Here is a 21,558-nt window from a genome sequence, read left to right as displayed (position 1 = left end):
CAATTTATTCCTTCAAGCTGTCAGAAGTTCATCAAAAGCTACCCAAAGCCCTGAAACCTAAGTGCAGGGCTGAACTTCATGCACATTTCAAATTTTGACTAGTAAGCATAATACAGTATGCAAAATTGTGTAATGGTAATCCTCCCTTTCTCCTGTTTCCCATCCCTCCTCTCTTTTGCTTTGCTAAACAAACATAACTTTCTAAACATTACATGTATTCATCTGACTACTGCAAATGGAAATATATCTTGTTAACATTGAAAAAATGGATGAAACTATACCTATAACCACAGCTGGGTGGTACATTGCTTTATTGGCCCCATGAGAATGGTTTTGAGAACATGAACAGATGTTCATAGCGTACTTTTAACACAGACCCTGGACTATATTTATTTATACCCAAACCAACAAGATATACAGTACAATATAACTTTTTTGCTGTTTACAAACTTTACCACATAAAGCAGTCTTAGACATTATTTCAGTAAGTGGTGGCTACTGCTTTTCCAGTCTTTAATTGCACACTTAACTGCACACTTTAATTGAACTAGTTCTTTTTAGTAAACTCTTTGAAGCAATTACTTTGGTATAGTTTTGGATCACTCAGTAATAAATACTTTTAATTAATAATTGTCAGTTATTTTATGAAATAGGTTAGAAGAGACCTACTCAAATCTTTCCCTGGTTTAAAGAATTGTGTAGTGGACATAAATTGTATGAAATTCATTTTGATTTTGTAGGCCATTATTTTATTGGCTTTCCTTCCATATTTGACTCGGTATATTGTTTCCTATGAAATCATTATCTCTTCTCCACATTAAAGTGGGAGAAAATACAGAACCTTCATATCTGCTCTCTTGTTAAAATTAGTCTTTTAATATAATATGCAGTAATTGTTTAACCACTATTCAATTGCTCTAGACTATTAGTGGGTGCTCCTTTTTTTTAATGGAGAAATCTTGCTTTTCTATGCAGCATAAATATGGATGTTAACTTCATAGCATAACACTTTGTGCTGGAAGAGTTAATTGAATTGTAATCACACATTCTGGAACAAGCTAGAACAATTTAGGCAGGGTTTAAAGAGAAAAAAAACAGATCAGGACTCTGTGGAAGGCTTCATATAGCCCCTCTTAAGAATACTTCAAAGTATTAAATTTAGCCATTCTGAATCTAGTCCTTCAGAAGTATCTATTTATAATTTTCATTTTTGATTATACAAAATACAATATGTATTGCCACAATAGAGCAAGCTGCCATGCCAGAAGTCTAATATGGCTCACATAAATAAAAAATGCATAAGACGACGTATTAAAGATAAACATGTTTTGGAATTTGGGAAAGTCGCAAGATTTTTTTCAGGGTTTTTGTGAAAGATAGAAGAATTTTTTTTCTGAGGAAATCTTCCAATTTTGTTGATGGAAAGAAACAGACCTAACTTATTATGCATGTCTTTTGAGCTGCCTAAAAAATCTTTACTAGAACCAAAGCTAGAGTGCAAATTTAGTAAATAGCTTTTAATAGTACCATCAGAATACACTTTTTTCAGATGAAATTTTAGCTATTTTCAAAACCCAAGAAAGTTTACATTATTCCACAGCTTAATGTACTCTTTTAATTTTTTATCAGAAAGTCACCAAAAGTTACATTTATATCTATTAACATGTTTGGTAGCTATACAGAATTGAGACATGGGCTGCATTTTACATGGTAGAATCTATATTCACTTTTGAATGTGATGAGGGATTTAGAGTGTAGGAGGGCTCTGGGATGAGACAGGGGATTGGGGTGTGTGTGTGGGGGGGTGAGGACTCCAGCTGAGGGTGTGGGCTCTGCGGTGGGGCCGTGGATGAGGGGTTTGTGGTGTGGTAGGGAACTCTGGGCTTGGGCAGGGGGTTGGGGTGCAGGAGGGGGTGTAGGGTCCTGGTGGCGCTTACTGCAGCTTCTTTAAAGCGCTTACTGCTTTACATTGAAACACTTTCCTGATTATTTACTTGACTACCTTGTGTAAAAATTAAGGCTAATATATATTGACAAATTTTCATTCCCTATATTATCTGCACACAACTAAACCAGTTCTGCCCCTACAAGCATGCCAATAATTTGGTTATTCCTCTGTCTTTGCGAGGCTTCTCTGCTCTCAGTCCCATCTCCCTCTTGACATACTGTATTCCGTGTGCCATCTTAATTCCTCCTCCTACATCTAGGCCACATGTTCTCCAGTCCCCCACCACAACTGTCCTGCTCTCCTTTTAAAAGAATCAAAGATTCAGATGGTTTTGGGTCTGTCCTCTTCCTGGGAAAAATGTATCTTCTCCATTTGTACTGCTACGTTGTCCTCTTAATGCTTCATAAAGAAATAGTGGTGCTTATGCCTTTCTGCTCCCTGCCTTCCTGCAGAAGGAAGTTGCAGCTTCCTGGCCCTTCTCAACTACCAAAATTTCATTTTGCCTTGAACAAGTAGATGAGGTAGGTTTTTCAAGCTTTGAGTTAGTCTTTGTATTTCCACAAAGCAAAAATTTGTTCAAGAAAATTTTCTTGTCTTCTTAAGGAATGTCACTGTCTGCAGGATCTTCTCCTCTTCACTCCCCTAAAATTACTCCTCACACATCTCCTGCTCCTAGAAGAAGAAGTCATACTCCAAACCCAGCAAATTATATGGTGCCTACTAGTGCCTCTACTCCTGTTACTAATGCTGTCTCCCAACCTCCATCTACTGGCCAGGTGATTCAGAAGGAAACTGTGGGTGGAACAACATATTTCTACACTGATACAACTCCAGCCCCTCTCACAGGAATGGTATGTTTGGTTTTGATACCCTCAACCTTTTTGACCCTATCTTAGCTTTTTCATAAAATGAAGATGTTTGAGTGATGTTTAATTTTGCTACTAATTTGTATTCTTTTGAAACTTGGCACAGAAGCTGTTACCTGGGTACTTTCTCTTGCCAGATCTTAATTTTGAGTCTTATTACTCAAGTGATATGAGAGTGCTATGGGGCAGGTTTTTTTCCTTTGCTGTTTCTGACTGTTCTGTTTCTGCACTTCTGTGCTGAATGTGTTAGGTTCCATCCCACACCCCCCCCAAGAAGGGCAGCATATTGGGACTCATCAAATTGAAACTAGGAGTAGGTTACTGAGTTGAGTTATGCAGATGCTAAAATGCTGTGATGATGGGTGGGGGTGGTCATATAAGATCCTAAATCAGGGGTAGGCAACCTATGGCACGCGTGCCGAAGGCGGCACGCGAGCTGATTTTCAGTGGCACTCACACTGCCCGAGTCCTGGCCACCGGTCTGGTGGACTCTGCATTTTAATTTAATTTTAAATGAAGCTTCTTAAACATTTTAAAAACCTTATTTACTTTACATACAACAATCATTTAGTTATATATTATAGACTTACAGAAAGAGACCTTCTAAAAACATTAAAATATATTACTGGCACGCGAAACCTTAAATTAGAGTGAATAAATGAAGACTCGGCACACCACTTCTGAAAGGTTGCCGACCCCTGCCCTAAATAGTTGCATGATGTGGGTAATATTTAAATGGCAAACTGGAACTTACAATTTTGTGCAGAATTCTAGTAAAGGTTGACTAGAGAGGAAGCGTTCTGATGACAACTCAGAATTATGATGCCTTATGTTTTACGGAGTCTGGTCTGTTGTACGTGCACAAGACTTCTTGATGAAATTTCCATTAATTTAAAAGTTGTAACTAAGTATAGGAATTATAAGGAAAGATGGTAGGAAAAATCCATGGGTAATTAAAAGGGTACTGTCAATTCAAAAATCACATTGTCTGAATAGCTGACCTATTAATGTTACAACTTACAAGTAACACCTAAGATTATTATAACTGAAAGAGAGATGAGAACTTCTGTATCTGTTTTGCTTGTTTCCATTTGTGTGGGGTTTTTCACACAACAGCAAGAAGAATAACAATTTTAAAAAAATGCTAACTCCAAGAATAATCATCTTTCATTTCTGCAAGATAAAGAGAAACTTGCATTTATGGATGTGAAAGAAGGACAGTTAATGTTAGATTTAAAAATCATCTGAAGTTGCATTGGTTGTGAATGTCACATTAGAAAAATGTAGAGACTGCAAGAAGTACATTCATAGCACATGTACCATTTTGAGGATTTTAAGTCAAGTCAGCAGGGTTAAAAATGCTCAGAATAAAAGCATATCAAAATCAGATAAATGTTCCAAATTCTAAAGGAAATAAGTCTTAAATAATCTAATCTTCCCCCCCCTTTTAGGTATTTCCAAACTATCACATTTACCCTCCCACTGCACCTCATGTTGCTTATATGCAGCCAAAAGCAAATGCACCTTCCTTCTTCATGACAGATGAACTCAGACAGGTAAGCTGTCATAGTGTTGAAGTAGAAATGATTTAAATATCTTCATATAATCTTTAAGAAAGTTGAGCAACCACAAACAACAAAAGGGAAATAGGCACATTAAAACCACTGAGACAATTCTCTTCATTCCAGACTTAAAAATATAATCACGTGACAGAAATAGAAGTACCATAAAAAAACAAAATTACAGTACTTGTAACTGTAATACCTTCTGCATGCCACATCTTTTTATCAAGAAAGGTTACTTGAAGAGAAATGTTGTATTGTAAATCTTATGGAATTTCTGTACATGCTAAACATTTTGTGAGGCATTGGAGTTTTATTTTAAATTTGATTAGAATACAGCTAACTGAAATGGAAGTATAATCAGGAAAAAGTTCATTTATGTGGATTTTTTTATATACAGAGTATGTAATTCTATTCCTTTGGTATATTTAAATGTATTATGAAGTTGGGTGTAAAGTTAACTGCCTCAGCATTTTCAGCATACCTGCTAGTTTTCTGGGGCAGAATACTGATCACCCCTGGAGTTGCTCCGACTTGTTACGGTGTTTCTTGGTATTATGCCTCTGCCTTTTTCATGCTCCTTTTACAGCTCTTTTCTTCTACAAGACACTTCCTTTTTTAAAAAAAAAGTCTCCATTGTAATCTCCTTCCGATGAGAAGCAGTAGTCCTGAGGCAGCCTCCCTTTTGTGCAGGTTTTACCTGGGTGGAAAGTCCATAGATTCAACCCCTAATTTTTCCAAGCTGGTGATGCGAGTTCTCCTAAAAAGTCAACTAGCTATTTAGTATTGAAACCTGGCCTTTCCTAGGTATTATGTTGTAAATTTAGCAAAGATGATCAACTAAATTATGTTCTGTACTGTAAGGCTACATAATTTGTTCCTCAGGAGCTGATCAACCGACATTTAATAACAATGGCTCAAATTGATCAAGCAGATATCCCTGGTAAGTAACTAGAAAGTCAGTCATAATTGTCTGTGGTTATTCTAAACAAGTCTTGTTTGTTCTCACAATTGCGTAGCACTACTAACTTTGTTACAAATAAATATATATTAACAGCATGTTTTAGCAAAACTGTTCCTGAATTTAGTTTTTTATGAAGGGTAAGACTTGATCTGATTATACTAGAGCTGTTAATAACAGATGTCATTGTTTTAATACTTTGCCCCTTCAAAGCAGTTTACAAACATGAGGTCTCTACTGTTCACCGTCTCTTCTGCATATTTTCTTTTCTTTATTTTAAAATTCTTTAGCTGACTTAGTCTGGTTTTCTGTTTAACACCATTTATCTGTGCTTAAAAAGTAAGCGGTTCTTAACTTCACTAAGCAGATTTCACTTTTAGATCCTGTCCACAATCCACATTGTAACTGATTTTTGTATCCAGTTAGTGGCATGGTTGGCTCTAAGCATGGTTTGCTTTCACACATTCTATTGGGTGACTACAGTAGCAGCTAAGGTCTACTTTTTCAAAAGTGAATATGTATGCAGATCATCAGGAGAAGGACTTTTAAACCCATCAACTTGACTATGTTTCTAGGCTTCAGCTTTGTGTATGTCTACACTTAAAATGCTACAGCAGCACAGCTGGAACACTTCAGTGTAGACACTACCTATGTTGACAGGAGGGGTTCTTGAGCAATCTTTTCCTTTGTATTAAAATACCCTGAGAGGCATTGGATGAAGGAATATTTAGGGTGCCACTTCACTACCAAGAAATAGGTGAACTGTTCTAGGAGCTTGTCTGTATAAAATCAGACCAAGGAAGTATTTTAATGAGGAAAAACAAGTAAAATTCCACAGGTTTAGTAATAAGCATTTATTGTGATACTTTAGAGGAACTTTTTGCATGGGCTCACTTTTGAGAAATTCTTCCTAAACAAAGGCATTCAACCAACATCCATAATATTTGTCACTACTCAAAGGTATTTGCTTTTTAATAAGAACTTTCTCCCTAGCAACCCCTCCCCCAACTTCTGCTTGAGCCCAATGGTCCTCAGTGCTTGTGAAGTCATCAACCTGTTTTCTTGTCCTTTTCTCCCCCGCTCCCCCCCTCCCCACCCCCCGCACATATACATACAGGATTGACTTCACTAAGTGATTTAAACAGGGGAAGATGAGTTGAGGAAGTAAAACCTTGTTTAAACTCAGTGTTTTTACTAGTTAGGGCTTATCTACAGGGAGACTTAGTGCACAGCAAGCCAGGATGTAAATCTACAGCATAATAGCCTGCTCCACACTAACTGCATGTCTGGACCTTGCTACCACACTCTAAAGTTTCATAGTGCATTTTGACATACTGCCATTTGAAACAAGAGTATGTCAAAGCTCACTTCAGAACTTTTAGTGCACGATAGAAGGGTCCACATGGCCACTTAGTGCTCAGCAGGTTTGTATGCTAAGTATTCACACCCTGGCTTGCCACTCACTAAGTCTCCATGTAGACAAGCCTTGGTAAATGTGGGTTTGTTTAGAAGACTTTGTTTTTCCAAGACTCTGTCTCAACTAGTAAGATAGGTTGTGTTTTAAAATGCTAATTAACATGATTTTTGACAGATTTTGCACCTAGTGTAGATTGGGGAAGTTGTGCAGTTGCTCATCATGGCCAGTCTTTTGGAGAACTTATCATTGACCGCAGTCAGCTAACATGGTTTTTTATGCAGTTTGCCCTGTCTAGGTGCAAAGTTGGGACTAAAATACAAGTGTTAGCACATTAAATGACACATTGGAGAAAACAGCCTAGTTTCCTAGTCTCGACTGTCCTCCTAGATGTCTTATAAGCTGTCCAGTTCCCCTCACTCTCCAAACAAAATCGTGTATTCATTCTGAAAACTGACTGTCTGTCTTTGCTATTCTCTGCTGTTCTCATAATGGAAGTCAAGAGTTTACTGGGGGCTTCATATTCACAAGGCTTGTGTGGGTACTGGGGGTCATCCATGTCCCTTCATATCTTCATCCTCAGTAGCTGCAAGAAAAAGTAAATTTTCGAGGCAGACCAAAAGATTATCCCAATTTGTTGGGCACCTGCCAATGTACTGCTCCCCACTATTTATGGATGAATTGGTTTAATGTTAGAATGAAGCTGGTACTTCATGGCACACAGTGCTTTTACTTCTCTTGTTTACTTTTAGTATGGCAAGACTATTTTTCAGAAAGCACATATATCTGTTATCCAAAAATATCTCACAGGAAACCATATTTGTGCCAAAGATAGAATTATGAATTTTAACTTTTTTTTTGTTGCATGTATCTGAGACACAACACAAAGTATTGTTTGACATCTTAATAGTCAAATTTTCTTTACTACTGTAATATTGATTTTACAAATGCAATTAGTGTCTAATATATTTCTATAAACTGCTTTAGCAGTCCCTACAGAAGTTGACAGCTACCACAGCCTTTTCCCTTTAGAACCACTGCCACCACCCAATCGGATACAGAAAACAAGCAACTTTGGGTACATTACATCATGCTACAAAGCTGTAAATAGCAAAGATGATCTGCCATATTGCCTTCGGAGGATACATGGTGAGGGAAATCATAAGTTGTCATCTTTTTAAACTTCAATGCTACCTATACTTAAGCCTAAAACATTTGCACTTCTATAATACTACGCATAAATCTTAAATTGGCTTTGAAATGAATCATTCTGTTGGAATAAGAGAGCAGAGTTTGGCCTAGATAACAGTCCATAGAGTTGGAAATGAGCAAGCAAAGTTTTATATTGGTGTGCCTCTGTTGGTGGCAGCTCAGTACTTTCAGAACAGATACCAAAGTTTTTTAAACAAATCTAATGGGTCCTAAAATCACTGAATAAATGTAATTAAACTGTGTGGGTTTTATTCTCTTCTCAGGTTTCCGTCTTGTTAACACAAAGTGCATGGTATTGGTTGACATGTGGAAAAAAATTCAACACTCAAATATTGTAACTCTGCGTGAAGTGTTTACCACTAAAGCATTTGGAGAACATTGTAAGTTTCCGGGAATTGAACTGTTGAGGTAATTTTGAGGGTATTAGGGCAGTGGTTCTCACCTTTTTGGGTTGAGGACCCATTTGTAACCCTTGATGGCCTGTCATGAGACAGAGATCCCCTGAGACTCCCCGAGATCCAATGACAATCCCCTTCCACTGGTGGCAGTGGGGACTCAGAGCTAAGATTCCAGATGCTCCACAATGGAATTGGGGGAGGGGCAGTGAGCTGACACCGCCAAAAAAACCAGCCCCCCTCCCCCCAGCCTATGGTATCGGAGGACACGGGGTTGGAGCAGGATTTGGGGATTTGTAATGAAGGGGTTGGGGGTTTGGGGGTGCTGGAAAAGGAATTGGAGGGGCAGAGGGGTGTGGGGTGCAATGTTGGACTGAGGGAGGATATGAGGACAGAAGGGCCTGGGGACACAGCCCCCACACATGGCCCATGGGGAGCAGAGGGTAAAAGGGTGGGATGGGGATTTTTCATCTTCAGGCTAAAGTGGGAATCTGGGGGAGGGAGTTGGGGGCAGAAGGGGCTAGTGGTGCAGTGGGGGAAGCGCTGGGTAGCTGGTGGCCATGATGGGTGGTATGACAGAGGGGATTTGCCTGGTTGTGGGAGGAGGGGTACATCAGGGGGCCTGGGATGTGGGGCAGGATGGGATATGTAAGACGGGCAGTCACCTTCCTGTGGGGTGGGGGAGTACATCAAGGGGCCAGTAGTTACCAGAGAATGTGGCACCTACCACTCCCTCACAGCTACTGTCTTGCAGAGCTGCATGGGCTCAGCTCTCTACTCTGGGCATTAAGATTTCTGGAGCCACAGCTCCGCTTAGGTTTGTCCTGTCTCCCCTGTGAGGGGCCAGCCAGGACAAATTTGTGTGAGTGGCGTTGTGACCTGGTGCATGGAATCTCATTCAAATTTGGCCTTGCTGGCCCCTCATCATCATGACGGAGGGGCAGCTGGGCCAAACTTGAGCAGCTCTGTGCCCCATGCACCAGATCACAATATTCGGACTGGGGAGCTAAGTTCAGCCAGCCCCGTAACCTTTTGATGCATTCTGGCAACCCACTTTTGGGTCATGAGCTATGGGCTGAGAAACCCTGTATTAGAGTTGTTAATTGTTGTCACTTACGCATCTTTTTATTTTTAAGCTCTTGTGTTTGCATACGATTTTCATGCTGGAGGAGAGACTATGATGAGCAGACACTTTAATGACCCTAGTGCTGATGCCTATTTCACTAAAAGGAAATGGGGTAAGGAAAATGCATTCAACTGTCACTTTAGAAACTATTTCAGATATCTGAGGTGTAAAGTTAGTTGGGCAGAGAAATAGGTAAGTTCAGCTTTATCATTTTTTAGTTAGTCAGATATTAATTATATTGTAAGTACCACAGAACAAGGGTCTTTACTTCTCTTTTCCTATTTTATTTGTAAAGTTCCTAGCACACTGTAGGTGTTATGTGAAAATAAATGTATGGGAAGTATTTTAAATAGACTGAACCAGTTGAGCAATGATGATTTTCCTAATGGAAGAAAATGCACAAGAAACTTGAGTAAGGAGGCTACAACAGACATGCCAAACCCATGGAAAAAAACACAAAAATTGGGCTTGTTTTTGGCTTAATTGGCTTGTGAATTGCTTGTTGGCTAGTTTTTGGCTTGTAGCTTGTTCCTTGTTTAGTTTGTAGTTTGTTGCTGCTTCTTATTTTTTGGTCGGCTCCTAGCAAGCAGGGGCAAGGGGCAAGCAGGGGCTGGGGTGAGGGAAGAGAGTCAGGGATGCACAGTGGGCCCACCACAGCCCCAGATGCACGCCGGGGGGATCTAGTCACATAGAGGGTTGGGGTTGTTAGGGATTGGCTTGTTTTGGCCTTGTTTTGAAATGGGATTAGCTTGATTTTTGTCTTATTGTGAAAGTCAGGGTGCTTATTTAGTGCATGAAAGCTGGCAACTGTAAGCTACAACAACTTTTTGGCAGTATGGTCTACTAGATTGAACATGGGACTTGGAATCAGGCTCTCCTGAGCTCTAATCCCAACTCTATCATTGGGTGGCACTTGGCAAATTACTTAACAGTGGGATTTTCAATACATTAAGGAATATCACACTTAAAAAAAAAAAAATGCTCTATCAGAAACTCCATAACAATAATTATCTCACGGAAAGACGACAAATTCCCTTTTTGGGAATGAAAACTGATATACAAAACAAGCAGCAAGGCTCAAAGAAACTGGAATTGTACAAATAAATAAATTCTAAACAGAGTGCTTTGTCTGTTGAAAAATGAAAGCAACAGTTTTCTGTTTCATCTTTAAATCTTATCCACATTGTAAAATACATCAAAACCAACATTGGATTATCCCAGTATACTACCAGAAACAGAAGATATTTTATGGAATAAAAGACAGCACATGGAAAGAATTAAAAAAAAAAAAAATTAGGAAACAACAAAGTACAGGTGTTCAGTACAAAAATAAACCATAGATGTTAGTCCCCCCCTTTCCCCTATCTGTCACGAGAAAGCTTTACACCACATCCCTTCCAAACAAATTCTGGAACAGTATTTGCAGATGACATGGCAAAATAAAAAAAGACTGACCACACAGACACCAGAAAGTGACATGTGAAACAGCTATGTAACCACAATTCTTTTCATTTAACTGTCAAAAACTAGCTTTGCTAGCTGATAAGATAGAGACAAATAAGGTTGCATACCTGAAACCAAATTCTCTTAATTCACTATTTCTACAGATTCACACCAAGTTGTGCATCACACTGTGGGGATTCTAAACCTTTAAAAGTAATAGCACCATTCAGGGTCTCATACTGCAGCATGCTCTTTGGGAATTTATAGAAAGGAAATCTCAACTTCCATATATCCCCTGCTTCAAGGAATCTGTGAAGGTAGACAAGCCTGAGAATTCAAATTATAGGCACACAATCTTATTTTCTCTCTCAAATTGTTCACTGATGCCCACTCTTTCTGTTTGTTTAGAATTCATTTATTTGTACAATTCCAGTTTCTTTGAGTCTTGCTGCTTGTTTTGTATATCAGTTTTCATTCCCAAGAAGGGAATTTGTTGTCTTTCCGTGAGATTATTATTGTTATGGAGTTTCTGGTAGAGCATTTTTTCCTTTTTTTGTGTGTGTGTGTGTGATATTCCTTAATGTATTGAAATATTACAATACATGACAATGTCTCACATCTCTTTTTACACCAGCTAAAATTCCTCTTACTGTAGCAATCTGGCCTCAAAAGTACCTTGAACTGTTACTCTGCCTGAATGAATTATAATCAATGAATACAAATTAAGTATCAGATTGTTGTAAATAATAAACCACACCAAAATTATACATATTTTAAATTGTTTGCTAAAGTAAACACCAGCAATATTAGAAATATTTTTTTTTGGCAGCATTGGATGGCATTTCTTTCCAATCGATTTCTTAGATCAATACTACTTTAGTTTAGAAGAAAAAACAAAGACAAGCAAGCCTTCAATATCTATATCTATATCTCTTCCAGTCAATGCATTAAAAAGTTCTGAGTTATCTATACTTATTAACAAACCCCTCCAAAGGCTCTGAACATTAGTTTTCAGCGCTACAGATTGCTTTTCTGCATACAGTCCTTTTTCAGCAAAGACACACAAGCGCCTTTTTGACCTATAGGCAGGAATCTGTTTACACCATAAGAACATAATTTGGAACTGAATCCATATCTTTCCCATCCCTGCCTCAGAATAGTTCTCCAGAATATAGTCTGTTTTAAACTGTTTCTAGTCCTCACAATTGAGGACCTTGAAAATGTGAACATTGTAAGTTGATGTGAATATAGTCTTTCTGTATCGACAAACAGGCAGAAACTAATAGCTCTGAGAGGTATAAACTGCACCTTTTTATTGCAATAGCAAGTTGACACTGAAACCTAAAGATAACACTTTAAATGGAAACTAACTATTTCGCTGCTGCTGATTGTTTAGCAGAAATATCTAGCTGACCTGATTGTTTTGCGACCCAAAACTGCGTTTGTGACTGTTCAGGGGTCAGAAGCCCCAACTCTGTCCATCTCCTGAAACCTCTGTATCCCTAACAACGTTTGTGAAATGCAGTTATTTGTTAACAGTACAAAAATTCTGCAGTGTATTGATTATTGGCAAGGTAGGGACAGTGTAAAATTAACTGAATTCAATAACCGGTTGCAGAGGGGCTACTGTATTCATTGTACTTTCATATTGGATTCATTAAAAAACTCACTTTTTAAAATTGAAATGAAACTGCTCCAGAAAATCCACACCACATGTAGACTCAGCTTGCTGGGGCGGGGACGACACGGGAGAAGAATGGGTGCAACAGGGCCTTTGTAGATAGGCAGAAGGTGCATCATTCTCACAGTAAGGGAGAACTTAGTTTTTATTGTTCCTATTCAAGCTGTGAATTGTAGTACACCTCTCAAACAACTAGTGAAATAAGATCAAGGAGCAAGTGTTGACAAAGAGCTAAGAATTGAATTTAAAAAGAGCATACTCTTGGCAGGCGAGGCTGTGATCTGGTGATTTCTGATTCTCTGAAGTTCTTCTCTAATCCAGAATCAATTTAGCTCCCATTTCATTAGCATGCATCCAAGACAGTGTTCCTGAGTCACAGCTACATTTACTTGCATGTAGGGGAACCTTCTGCCAGTGGGACCACTTCCTTGGTCTGATGGGGAGCTCATTGCTCTGAATCAAGGGTTTACTTTAAAAGTTTGTTCCACTGACATCCTCATAGCACAGAATTATAAAACTAGGATGATGGGCTTTTACTTATAGCAAGAAATAAATGTCTCGCTTATGTAAGAACTGTCATCTTGAAAATATTTCTAATCTCTTCAGTCATTCATCACGTGCTGAAGTCTTTTAGATCATGGCCTTGTGAAAGATGACAGTGGAATTATTTGCAGAATACCAGGAATAGGTTTATTCTTTTCTTCTGGTGTTTGCTCTGTAGAGAGTGGATATAATCCAAATTTTGCCTGCTACAGTTGTTGTTTCTACTCTTTTTTGTTTTACTGCAGGATGTAATGGCATAGGCACCTTTTCATTACCGGGTATAGGACCTCTGTGGAACTCCCTGCCCTTGGTATATAGCTTTCCTGTTTGTGTTTTGTTCATTTTTGGAATCTTTTTGATCTGCTCCTCATGAGTTTTATCCCACGGTTATCAACTTTCTGGAAAAGTGCTTACCTCTGTTTACTCAAGTGATCACCACTTAGGCCAGCCCAGGTGTCAGACCTAGCTCAGGTGTGAATGGCCACACTGCAAAGCCATAATCCGGTGCATCTACTCAACATCCTACACACTGGGGTTGCACTCTGTCATGCTTTCTGGAGTGGCTAATAACTGTGAGTGCCAGGCTGAGGGAAGACTGTCAAAAAGGCACACAAACTGGTGGTATGTTCTGTAATTAGATTTCACCAACCCAGTAACAAATATGAACTCCTGAATCACTGATTTAGCTAATATTCAGAAAGGGAATCTAGCACCTGCCTTCCAGATTTGAACACCCTCAAAATTCAGGAGTGCTCAAGCTCAATTTGAGCAGCTGTTACTTCATTTCTCCCACTGTAACTTGCTGTAGAATAAATTGAGCAAGAAATGTTTCCCAGTGGTTATTAGGACTGGAATTGCTATTTTCAACAGCCGTTGCTTTTTTTTTTTTTTTTTTAAGTTTTAGTTTTATTTGTTTAAAAGGAAGACAGTAGGATTACATTGGCAAATTCCCCATAGAAACAAAGAATGGAACAAAAGAATAATAAAGGCACCTTAACTTTTCCTCATTTATGTAGGACAGTCTTATAATATGCATCCAGATATCCTTCAATCAGACAAGCTGAAAATCGTTCCACTTTACTGCAGTTCTGTAACCATATGGGAACCAATCCTGTCTGTGTTCTCTGCACATCCAAAATGACCCACCCTGGGAGCGAGTTACCAGTGACCCAGGGCTGGGGCGGCAGGAGGGTGAAGTTGCCCAGGGCTGGGGTGGGGGGCAGCCAAAAATTTTTTTGCTTGGGGCAGCAAAAAACCTAGAGCCGGCCCTGAGTATGAAATGAAATAAAGTGCATGTGTGAGTGATAGAGACTTGCCCAATAAGGGAACATCCTGTCCCCCTGACATGAAACCCTGATCGATATGAATGATGAAGAGGAGATATTTTAAAAATGTGTGCAAAGTGAGACTACTGGTGTAAACAGGTTTGTGGAGGATGATTCACATACTGATTCATCAGCAGGGCAATAAATCTAAAATTAAATCATCAGGAGCCTCCATGTGGTGTGCCAGAGTTCTGTGGGTTAGAAGAGGAAGTGTCTTGTCCTTCAAAATCTGAACCAAAGGAACTTTCACCACCAAAAGTGAACTAAAGATAAAGATGTTAACAGAAATTAAAGTAAGACACACTCCTATCCCACTGGCCTTCCCAAAACCCCCCAGACAGTAACATTTCATCTGGAATCATCTACAGCAATGTGCTTTACTTTTCAACTGTCGCTGTTAACTACAGTCTTGAGCAATTTCCCAGAAATGTTGATGCATTCCTCGGGGAAAACCAACAAACTGACATATGGAAAAGGATGAAGATATTTGTAAATTTCTCAGCATTGAGGCACATATGTAAGAGTACTTTTGAATCAGAGCCTTACTAAGAAGAGCCACATTGATGACCCTGATATTCCCAAAACAAGCACTAATGCGGCCTAGTGAAACATCTGAAAAGAACTAATCTGATTTGCCCTGAAAAGGGCAAATTTAGTTCTAGTACTCCTGTTCTGGAAGCATTGTTTCCACTGTAGCCCTTCTTTATGCCTCACAAACAGCAACATCTTTTAGTTGCTGAGTGTTTTCAGTATTAACAACCTGTCCCTCTCTACAAAAAATCAGTCTCCCTATTTCTAGTAGTAATTTTAGGTCAGTCATTAAAATCAACCACTAAGATCTGCACACTGTATTTTGCTGTTCTAGGAGGGTGGCTTTTGGGCTATGATTTGGAAATGGATTGAAATCAGGTTGCTTTTACATGGCCCATTGAACATTAATACTGTAATAATGACTGAGTTACTAGTGACTTGGGTCACAATGAAACAAATGATGTGGGGTAATAAGGCTCAGCATTCCAATTCTGTTGAACCATACAATCTTTCATTCTTATTTCCCTAATGGAATTTGAAATTAACTTGTTTGTTTTTCTTGTCTGTACACTCTGGGATTGGGGGAAGAGTTAATTTATACTCCTTTCTATTCTCTATATAGCGTAAGAGCATAATTGCCCAGTACCAATTGCAGATAAGCAATAGTTATTGTGGTATATGCTTTTTGTTTTGGAACGTTTTTGGTTTCTGCTTTTTGAGTATCGTGATGCATCAACAATCAGACTGCAACAATCAGTTTTTTAAAACCTATTGTCTTTTCGTACTGAATTTTCATCTTAACTTTTAAAATGACTTAATTTTCATGAATTTTAATCAAAAGTTGTAATATCTATTGAAGGAATTGTCACCGTTTTGAAGATCTATTTTGACCATTCAAAATTATCCATTTAAAATGTTGGTGGTACTTTTTCAGTAAGCGTACATGTCTACGCTACAACCTAGGAGTGGGATTCCCATCCCCTGTACACATGGGCAGCAGCAGCACAGGCTAGCCGCTCCAAGTATGTACCCACAGGGTTACAGTGGATTTGTACTCTGGGCAGCTACAGTGTTGCCACTGCCCATGCTACAGCAGCTACACTACTATTTTTAGCATGCTAGCTCAGATGTGAGCTAGCAAGAGTGTGTACGCAAGCTGGGAATCCACTTCTAGTTCGTACTGTAGATGTAGCCTTAAAGTAAAATGAAATTGAGGTACCTTGGTCAATTCTTCATTTCAAAATACATTCACTTAAATTTTACATACTATCCTTGAAGTTAAAGTTGGCTGCATTTTGTTTGTTCATTGATACTATAATATTTGCTTTTAGGTCAGCATGATGGGCCTCTGCCCCGGCAGCATGCTGGGTTATTACCAGAGTCTCTTATTTGGGCATATATTGTGCAGCTCAGCTCTGCATTGAGGACCATTCATACAGCAGGATTAGCATGTCGAGTTATGGATCCAACAAAGATTCTAGTAACGGGCAAAACAAGGTAATGGAAAACAGCCTTTTCAAATTAGATTGTTGACTACTATTAAGATCTGTGTGCAATGATAGCTTTTAATTACATACCTCTGCCAGATATGGGGACACAACTTAATAATTTAATTTAAATGTTATATGTTGGCCCAAGATTAATGAAGCGGTAAAGGTTTGATGCTAGAAATCAAGTTCTACTAAATTAAGTTTAGAAGGATTTACATCTTGCCTTCTGAAAACATCCAGTAAGCAGCATGCATGTTTGTGGATCTATCCACTTAAGTTCTTATCTAGAAAGCTTTCAGCAGCAGCATATGTTATTTTAATAAAAAATTCTTAGTAAGCTAATTGGCAGCAGGAGAGCTGAGATGACTTTTTTGAAATCTTACCCTGTATTTTATATGATAAATGTCAGAAAAAAACTAATCATCAAAGATAAAATCTTACCAAATCTCTTCCCTATTTCCTGTTTGTTTCAAAGGTTACGAGTGAATTGTGTTGGAGTCTTTGATGTTTTAACATTTGATAACAGTCAGAATAATCCACTGGCACTAATGGCTCAGTTTCAGGTAGGATGATAATGCCATGCTTGCTTTATAATAGGTTGATTACTGTTAGATAATATGTGCCAGGAACACCTCTTAATTCCATTTGAAACATTAATTTTTATTAAGGCCTAGACATTTGTAGGCTTCAGTGTATATATATTTTTAACAATCTTTGGTATTGGCATATGTTTTTCTCCCTAAGCTGTGTACATTTATTTGTGATTTGTATATATGAGCTGTCATTTTGTTACTGTTGAAACTTCAGAAATAAGCTAGTACGTGTATATTGACAATAAGCAAAGCATAGGTCAGCTTACTTTGCAAAACCACAAAAATCAGAATTGGTTGGAATTGAGATTCCTTTTTAAAAGAAGGAAAAATCTTTTAAATTTAGTATGAAAACTTGAGTGAATACTGGAAAACAAATTTAGGATATGATGTGCACACGAAGCTACTGCAGAATTGGGCGCATGTGTCATGTAGGGTTTTAATAGAAAATGAGGTCAATGAACAATTAATGGGTCGGTTGTACTTTTGTTTCTGCTTTTCCATTTTCATGCTGTTATAGCCGGAATAGCTCAAAAGTAAGTGTGTGTACACTAAGGGCAAGATAGCTTAAAAAAAAAAAAGATTTTTAAAAATTTGTACTTGCACTCAGTCTCCTCTCCTCCCCCCATCTTTAAATGTGCTCACTACATCAGGATTTAAACAAGGATGACTTCTCCCACAACCCCATTTCCAACATTTATACACTCCACATACTTCCTAGATTAGGAAGACTCCCTTTAGAGTCAATGAGTGCTACACCATAATTATTTGGAGGACTTCTTTCCCTAACTCCCCTTTGGGGCTGATTACCCTGTCTTCAGAGCATTTTCATCTCCTGCCAGCATTGGGAGTGTAAGACCACAGTAGGGAATTAGTCTTAGCTTATTTTCATTAAACAAGCTTAGTCAGTGAGAGAATTGCTTATTTATACATACATAGTAATAAATGGGAAGTTTGAGTAAGCTGGTTTCTGCCTTGCTAAAACTCAAAACTACTTCTGAGAAATGTAGCAGCTTTTTGTTAGTGATAGAGTAAACAGCTCTCCGTGTACATTAACTTGTTTCTGATTTCTTCTTAGTTGGATATCTCCTGTTGTGTGTTCTTTGTAATCACTTAGTAGAAAAGAAATGGCTAATAAAATCCATTATCTATTCAGCCCTTTTTATTTCGACTCTATAGCTTTTCTTCCAAAACCCTTGTCTGGTGGACCTACCACACATAAGCACTGCTTTCAACTTACGACTAATTGCTCAGTAGCCTGAGGATGTTAGTAGGCAAGAGTTGCCTGACTGGCATTTCTTTTAGACCCTTGTTAACATCAAGCTGCTCCTACTGTATTGCTGATCCAGAGGAGTACTGTTAGGTGTTTAGTGCAGGAGACGATGTAAATAGAGGCAGTCTGAAGCTTGTCTCTTTGCACCTTCAGAGCACCAAGACTGAGTTTCCATCTTGAACTTTACTAAAAGATTCATTTTATTTTCACTCTTCTGAGCAGGTGAGGTTGTAAAGTCTCCATTTGCCTGCCCCCCAACAACAATTTGGGGATACAACACAAATGAGAGAAGTGTTGTTGGCAATTGTGTTTAGGATTCCCAGTCACCCCCTACTTATCATTCCCTCCAACAAAGAAAATTATAGAATGGCCACTTCCTTTCCTTCTCCCTCTCCCCCCTGAACTCCACTGGGACGCTTGTGTCTCTTAAAAATGTAAAAAGTTACCTGTTGGCTTACCGCCCAGCCAATATGCATTTTCTTATTGTTCACTTCAGTGGCTGAAGGGTTTTTTTTTTTTTTGTAACTTTCTGGCCACATCCTGTTGTGCATACAGATAAGAAAGAGCGAAAGGAGGATAGAGACGGAAAGAGAGGTCTGAGAAAGGAATTAATTATTTTTCTGGTCTATTTTTCTTAGTCCTTTTTAGTCTTTCAGACACATGAATAGAGTGTGGTACACATTATTAAGTTACAAGTTAAAAATGTAGGCGATTGATAAGGGAAACTAAAGGAATCAAATATTTTGATTATGAATAGGAATAAAGACAACAATAAGGATTTTTTTTAACCTATTGGGAACAAAAAATCTTAAGTCAGGTCCATTGCTAGATTTGAATAGGGATATAGAACGTGTAGAAATGTTCACTAGACATTTCTATTCTGGAATTGGAGCAAAGCAGGAGGATGTATTCATCCCATATGGGGTGGATGGAATCAAAAGCTTATCTGTAACCAAGGAGGATATGGTGCATCCATCTGCTCAAATAAAATATATTCAAATCAACAGGCCCAAGTCAACTAGTTCTTTTAAGACTCATATAAGTTAAGAATTCTCTGAACCACTAATGTTAACTTTTTAACAAGTCTTAGAAAAGGAGGAAAACTCCAAAGAATTGGAGAACTGCCAGTGTAGTTCTAATATTTAAAAAGGATGAAAGGGGTGACCCAGGGAATATAGACTAGTTAGCTGGGCAAAATAATGGAAAGGTTAATTTGGGATTCTATTTTTAGCCTCTAATTCTTTGTTGAAGACCAATGCCCGTCAACTTGTTTTCATGGAAGGTTTTCAAACAAATCCATTACCTTCCTTTCTTTCTTTTTCTTTCATAAAATTATGAGCCTGGTAGATAAAAGCAGTTCTTTTGATATAATATACTTGGATTTCTCCAGGGAAAATCCCTGGTCTTTTGGCACAGCCCATCCTGCGAGGCAGTTGTCTCTGAATGATGGACACACGAGGTACCTGTTCTGTCTTGGTGAGTGGCATGTTCCAGAGCACCGTGAAATTTGTAGGTCCTTCTCAAAGGAGACCCAGCACTCGAGAGGTGCACCTGAAGTTGTTGTTCAGTGAGATCTGTCTCCAAACCATGATCTCATGGGTCTAGTCCTTGGAAGTCCAGAGGGTTTCTAAGTCCTCCCTGCTCTCCACATTCAGACTGCCTGAAGACCATCCCAAACTGCTACCCGCCTCATCTGGGAAGTATAAAGATAGGTTGGGCTCTGACCACAGCTTTTCTAAGGAAAAGAAGGGGAAAATCGCTTTCCCCAGATCTAACTCTGAGGCCTTGTAAAATCATCAGGCTGTCAAAGGTGCCTCAAAAATTAGAAAAAGCTAAGAACTGGAGCTGGTACCAGCAGAATGGAACCACACACATTAGAAGCACTGACAGGTGCCTTTGCAATCATTTTAGCCTTCTCAGAACCAAGCAAATCAGAGAGGCTACTGGCAACCTCGGCACCAGGTAGAAGCCCTACCCCAGTACCAGCCGTTCTAGAGCTTCCTGCATTGGATCCATCATTGTCACCTCTGCGCTGACTGGCAGGCATATCACTAGGACCAGTGCGCTCGTGCCTTTTGAAACTACACTCATCTCTGATGCCTACCAGATTCCTGGACTCCGCAGCCTTGTTCCTCCTACCCTGGAGCCATGTGCCCTTTCGACCTATGGGTCGAGCACGCCCCGTTCTGGAACATTCTTCCCTTTTGTCCTCTGACTCGTAGGGAGGTCACTCGGCCAGGTAAAAAGACTCTGTGGTATTAGCTTCACTCGAGCTAAAGACCACCATATCCATGACCATTGCCTGAACCCAGTACCGATCCAGCCCGGTACCATTCAAACAGGGTATGTAGAGTATGTGTAGGCCTTGGGGTCCTCAGTATTAGTGAGGTTCTTACCCACAAAAGCTTATGCTCCCAATACTTCTGTTAGTCTTAAAGGTGCCACAGGACCCTCTGTTGCTTTTTACAGATTCAGACTAACACGGCTACCCCTCTGATACTCAACTTCCCCACTTCACTCAGGGCACAGTCAGTCACCTTTATGCCACCATGTGGATTCGCCCGCACCATGTTCTTCGCAATGGACTCAGAAGCAGACTGCTCATCTAAGGTTACCGCTGAGGAACAGACAGCACCAGCATGACCCCGTGTTTGCCAGACATATTGGCATCAGACCTGTCGTCTTCTTCCCCTGAAGATCATAAACTGTTTCAGGACCTCATGAGACTGGTGGCAATATCCTTAAATATCCCCACTGAGAAGGCGGTAGGACACACCACAAAAGCTTCTCTGTATTTTATGCTCATCAGTATTGGGACATATAGCGATCTCTATCAATAAGGGGCTATTGGAACCTGCAAAAGCCCTTTGGCAGACATGCCTCATTGGCACCAACATCCAAATGAGCAGATGATGGTACCAGCTCCTGGTTACCAGGTATGAACAGTTTTATTCCTACCCGGTAATGGATCTCTGGTGGTTACAGCAGCCACCAAAAGAACTCGTCAGGGCCTCCAGAAATTGACCCCAAAAGTCAAGAAACCAAGCCTATTGAAGTATTGGGCCGAAGTCCTATTCTACTTCGAGCCTCCAGATGAGGATCTGGAATGATCAGGAAGTATTCGCAAACTATGACCATATGAACTGTTGTGTTCTAAAGTGTGACAGGCTTCCTCAGGACTTGACACTGTCCTCAGCC

The 21,558-nt window shown here is 39.3% G+C and overlaps 1 protein-coding gene across 7 annotated transcripts in view; it reads left to right on the top strand.

The window, feature by feature from the left end:
• Positions 1–21,558, top strand: part of PAN3 (poly(A) specific ribonuclease subunit PAN3) — a 116,756-nt gene that overhangs the window by 77,555 nt on the left and 17,643 nt on the right. For 4 of the 7 annotated variants that reach the window (XM_042842846.2, XM_042842845.2, XM_005286644.5 and 1 more), the window contains 8 exons: positions 2,552–2,799; positions 4,266–4,370; positions 5,262–5,319; positions 7,739–7,900; positions 8,227–8,343; positions 9,495–9,596; positions 16,339–16,504; positions 16,973–17,060. In XM_042842846.2, coding sequence (XP_042698780.2) covers positions 2,552–2,799; positions 4,266–4,370; positions 5,262–5,319; positions 7,739–7,900; positions 8,227–8,343; positions 9,495–9,596; positions 16,339–16,504; positions 16,973–17,060 — 1,046 coding nt within the window. The remainder of the gene's footprint in view (positions 1–2,551; positions 2,800–4,265; positions 4,371–5,261; positions 5,320–7,738; positions 7,901–8,226; positions 8,344–9,494; positions 9,597–16,338; positions 16,505–16,972; positions 17,061–21,558) is intronic. The other 3 variants (XM_065581383.1, XM_008167424.4, XM_008167435.4) reach the window with 2 other exon arrangements.

Source organism: Chrysemys picta, chromosome 1 (assembly GCF_011386835.1).
Source record: "Chrysemys picta bellii isolate R12L10 chromosome 1, ASM1138683v2, whole genome shotgun sequence".
NCBI classification, from domain to species: Eukaryota; Metazoa; Chordata; order Testudines; family Emydidae; genus Chrysemys; species Chrysemys picta.
Note: the sequence above shows the minus strand (reverse complement) of the source record. Positions and strands in the feature narration are given on the sequence as shown.